The sequence below is a fragment of the Daktulosphaira vitifoliae genome, unplaced genomic scaffold, assembly GCF_025091365.1.
Source record: "Daktulosphaira vitifoliae isolate Bord-2020 unplaced genomic scaffold, ASM2509136v1 Scaffold_1, whole genome shotgun sequence".
NCBI lineage: Eukaryota > Metazoa > Arthropoda > Insecta > Hemiptera > Phylloxeridae > Daktulosphaira > Daktulosphaira vitifoliae.
In genome coordinates this window covers 32,682,326-32,687,415 of record NW_026099572.1, presented here as the reverse complement: position 1 = coordinate 32,687,415, position 5,090 = coordinate 32,682,326, and the positions used below count along the sequence as shown (strand labels likewise).

The 5,090-nt window shown below is 25.2% G+C and overlaps 2 protein-coding genes across 2 annotated transcripts in view; both read right to left on the bottom strand.

Moving 5' to 3' along the window:
• The window catches only part of LOC126894232 (NK-tumor recognition protein-like), a gene marked incomplete in the record, with an annotated part of 135,127 nt that overhangs the window by 36,211 nt on the left and 93,826 nt on the right, over positions 1-5,090 (bottom strand).
• LOC126894247 (uncharacterized) lies at positions 365-2,754 on the bottom strand. Its single transcript, XM_050665117.1, has 2 exons — positions 2,611-2,754; positions 365-665 (listed from the first exon to the last, which is right to left on the bottom strand). The coding sequence occupies exon 2, from the start codon at positions 626-628 to the stop codon at positions 380-382; it is 249 nt and encodes an 82-aa protein (XP_050521074.1). The 5' UTR covers positions 629-665; positions 2,611-2,754; the 3' UTR covers positions 365-379.

Below are 5,090 nucleotides of genomic sequence, written 5' to 3'. Positions count from 1 at the left end.
ATCATTATACAGATTTTTTGATAATTAATAATTTAAAAATATACCACTATACAACAATAAGTTAAAAATTGAAACTTTTTATCAAGGTAAAACATACATTCAAATTTTATGCTGAAAATTATTAATTTTGTAAATAACTTAAGAAGTTAGTTGAAATGGTGCAGCTAAACATTTTAATTCACAAATATTTTTATATGTACCCAGAAATGTTATTTCTATAAACATAGTAAATACTGTCTTAATGGTATACATTCATAAAAAACCAAAAATGAAACAGAAAAAAAAATGTCAATTGTTATACTGATGTATTAAATTCTCATATTCCTACCAGAAAACTCATATTGTAATAGATATATTACTAAAAAGTAATATAAAAAGACTAGGATTCATTTGTATTGTTCACTGCTGGTAAATTTTGATCATGATCAGTATCCATAGGTTCAGCATCATTAGATGTAGATAATTGAGGGTCATGTAAATTTCTAGCAGCAACAGAAGAATATGTAGACATGCCTGAAGTGGCTGGAATTTGGGTGGATGAAGAAGTGGACACAATGGGTAAAGGTAAACTTATACCAAGTTGTGATGGCCAATCTGATGATGTTGATGCCATGTCATATTCATTCATTCCCCAAACTGGATCACTATTACGTTGGCCTCTAGCTCTAAAATTAATAGACAATTAATGCACAACTTAAAATATAGTAATTTTTATATGTTTAATAATAATAATAACAAACTGATAATATTTATATGTGAACAACCGGAATAAATAAGAACACAAAACACAGTTTTTCTTCTTTTATAATATTATAGTAAAGAAATTATAATATTATTATACATATACAATATTAGGGGCGTGGTGATCACACTAGTTGTTGACAACACTCTAATGTTAAGCTGTGCCTACCGCCATAGGTGAACGGATGGGTGATCCTGCGTGCGCTTCTATGATGATGAAAAAGCACTATATTCTCAGTGTAGAAGGCAATGGGAAACCACTGCACTTAATTTCCCTAGGATATTAGCTATGATAAGGCTTAGCCTTTAGAAAAGAAGAAGATACAATATTACTCAAATTATATATAAACATAATATTTATAAAACATATATAATATAAATAAAACACTAAAACATAATTAAACGACACAAAAACACATCTTTGCTGAATTCAGTTATGGGTCATTCATGAAAAAATGTATCTTTTTGAATAGGTTGTGAATAATAGGAGTTAATCGGATCACAAAATAAAAATAAATTGTTTAATTATTCATTTAATTTTGTGCAATACATTGTACACAATGATATATAATCCATTAATTTATTGTACATATCGGTTAGAACTGATATCTATAAACCATAACTATAGATAGATCTAACGATCTATCTATAATCATTGAAATAATAAATATATAATAATTCCAAATATCACTATTTTTTTTTTTAAGCCATCTATTACTTTGAAATAACATAACATATTTAATATATATTACATTTTATAATAATATATATTATTATATAGAATATAATATGTATTTTTAACTTTTAAGTCAAACTTTTCTTAAAAATATAAAAATGAAAACAAAAGATACTCTAAATGTATTCTTCAAAAATATAATATTTTTTTTAAGAAAACTCTTTGGGGGTGATATCATGATTTAAAATAACCATTAAAAAAGTGCATAAGATTACCAACTTGTCTCTTTAAATTAAAATAAAGTTTTTTTTCAATTTAAGACTACTGCAAAAATTGATAATTTAGTTGTTGTTGAGAGATGTTAAACCCNTCTTTAAATTAAAATAAAGTTTTTTTTCAATTTAAGACTACTGCAAAAATTGATAATTTAGTTGTTGTTGAGAGATGTTAAACCCTCATAGCTCTTTAAAGCTTTTGTAAAATATAATATTCATAATTTAATTTCTCAATAATACTTCTTTTATGATAAAATTCTATTCATAATACAAGAAAATTGTATGAATTTATTATCTTATTTGGTAAAGCAATTCATCTGTCAATATAAATTTATTATTTCTGACTTACAAGTTAATGTTCCTCACATAATTTGTATTTGAGAAAATGTCATATAATCAGTTTATGCCGAGTAGTATTATTAATTATAAATCAGTTATTATAGTTTGTATTACAACAAAATTAAGTTTTAAATATTTTTGCGACAGAAACACTTTAAATAGTTTGAAAATAATGAGATTTTAATTTGACAAGACATTTTCTTCTAGATCTGTAACCGTTTATTGATCAATGATTTCTGACAAGCTCCCAAATTATGTGAGAACAACAGGCAACAATAAGAACAAAAAATAGTTTTTCTCTTTTTAAATATTATAAAAATAAAATTATAATATTATTACACATATAAAATATTATTAAAATTGTATATAAGCTATATAACATTTATAAAAACATAGAAATTAAATAAACGACACAAAAACATATCTTAACCGACTTATGATTCATACAACACTGTTGATGGTAGATGATACCATCGCCACATATTTCATCTTTGACCGTCTTCACATCAACAGTATATATAAATACTTAAGACTTAGTAGAAAATATATTTAGTATTTAATGCTGAATATCATACTAACCTAATAAGTGCTGCTAAGTTTGGACCAACACCCAGGCTGATTCCATTTAGTGGGTCAGAATTAATTGAACCTAATCCATCATCAGCTAAATACTTACGACAAATCGGGCACGTTCCATGCTAAATTATAACATATAAAAATAATTATATACAAGAAAAACCAAAAATAAACTTTGTTATAGCCTGAAAGTTAAGTTATTGTAAGACCTTCAAAATGAAATAAAATTTATTGTTAGTTAATTTCTATACTTAATAATCTATTTCTATAGTGACGTATTTTCTTAATAAATAAAATTAATTTNTTATAAATAATATATTTTTCTTTTTTTTTATTAAATCATAATTATAATTTAAAAAAATTAATTTAAGTTTAAAATTTAAAAAAATTCTTTAAATATATAATTTATATTGCTTCATTTTTTAGTTGTGCCCTTAAAAACCTACCTCCTGAGGTATTCTCACCCAATGCTTCCATTAAATGTGGCCCCATATAAGGGTTATTATCAGAATACAATTTTTTATTATAATAATAATTATTATAAAAAATGATTATTAGATTAAAAATAATAAGCTAATTAAAAAAAATTACAATATTTTCTTAGTAAGGTATATCCACATATCTATTTTTTTATTAAAGGAATTAAGATAAACATTACCTAGGTGATCTTGAGAAATTTGAGCTGTTGGTATGTCTTGGATTTTTTCTTTAGTTAATGGTGGTGGTCCTGCTCCATCAATTTGATTTAATAATTGTGATACAATTGAATCTAATCCATCTCTTCCCCATACATAGTCTCCAGGATTACCAAGTAAAAATCTACTGCTGGAGTCATAGATTAGCACATTTTTACTCAAATATACTATGATAAATAATAATACTCTACTTACACTGGACCAGTAGCTCCACGGGAATTGGCGTAATCAGCAAAATTGACTATTACATCTTCAACTAAATTTTCAATAGTACCACTTCCTGAGCTTCGCCTAGGGCCTCTATAATAAAATATCAAATGTTTCATTATAATTGGATTATTAGATCAGACTAGAGACATTTTTAGATGTCAGTGGGTACTTAAGTTAAATGGTGCCAGTATAAGACAACAAGACTTTGTCTTCACATATCCTAATTACAAATTAATATAACATTGATTAAAAAGTAACACTACCTATCTCATTTTTGTCAATTTTACAGGGAAACAAAAAACAGTTTTCTATTAAATTGATAGTACCTAGGATGCTATCTATTGATTTTATCAAAAATCTGAGTCTATCATTTGATTCTCTATGAAAATTTACTTATAACATGTGGAAAGCATAGTGTTCAAACTCATTTTGATCAAAATGTGAGATGGGTGGTGTTGCTTCTTAAGCAACAATAAGTCAAATAATTTTCATACAATTATTCTAGCACTAGTAAATCAAGAAATCAAAATTTAAGGATTGTTTATTGGAGATTATTTTGCAATTACAACTACATTATTTAAGAATATCAATAGATAAAATAGAAAGAGCAACTTCGCATTTAGAGTAAATAAATAATTAGTAACTTTTACTTTCTAATACAATTGTGCCTCTTTCTTACAACTATTATTCTGAGATATTTAAATTATAAAATATTTTTATTAGATTGCATACTCACTAATTAAGGAGAATCATTAATATATAGATCTATAGTTTTAAGAAAGCTTGTTTTTACATACTAAAAATTCAATGTTTATATTAGTGATGGGAAATATCGAATAGAAACTATCGAACTATTCGATAGTCATTCAAAAAATATTCGATAGTTACACAATATATTCGAATAGTTTATGCTAAAAATAAACTATTCGGTTGTACAAAAACTATTCGAAAATGCCCATCACTAGTTTATATTACATCTCTATATCTTTAATGGGAAAACACATAATATTTAGACAAATAATACCAAGTATTACAAGCACCTTAATAGTAAACACTAAATACTGAAACTTAATTACAAACCTTCCAGGTTGTAAAGTCATTACATGAGGTCCCCTAGTTGTAAATCTACGGCGACGAATATTTGAACTACGACGTCCACTTAATTCACCATCACTTAACATACCATTTACCTAACAATAAAAAGTATTACATTTAGTACATTAAATATTATATATATATATATATATTTAATAATGAAACTACTGTTCCATTAACATTTTAAATGTGTTTGATATTGCAAAAAATATACAGAATCATTGATTAACCATGCCTAAGCAATATTATCATTATTATTATTTTATTAAATTTACAACTCCGCTGCTGTTGTCATTAGTTGCATTTAGAATTAAAAACTATACATATATATATATATAAATACATATATACATTGTTTTTATACTATTTTATGTAAGGAAATGACTGATTGATAACAATTTTTGAATTAATATTTTAAAAGATAATAAACCATTTATACTAGGGCAGGAATAAAGCACAATCATCTGTTTTTATCTTTGGGTA

What these genes read in the sequence shown, in the direction of transcription:
- LOC126894247 (XM_050665117.1), bottom strand. Translation starts at nt 628, where the DNA reads ATGAATGAATATGACATGGCATCAACATCATCAGATTGGCCATCACAA.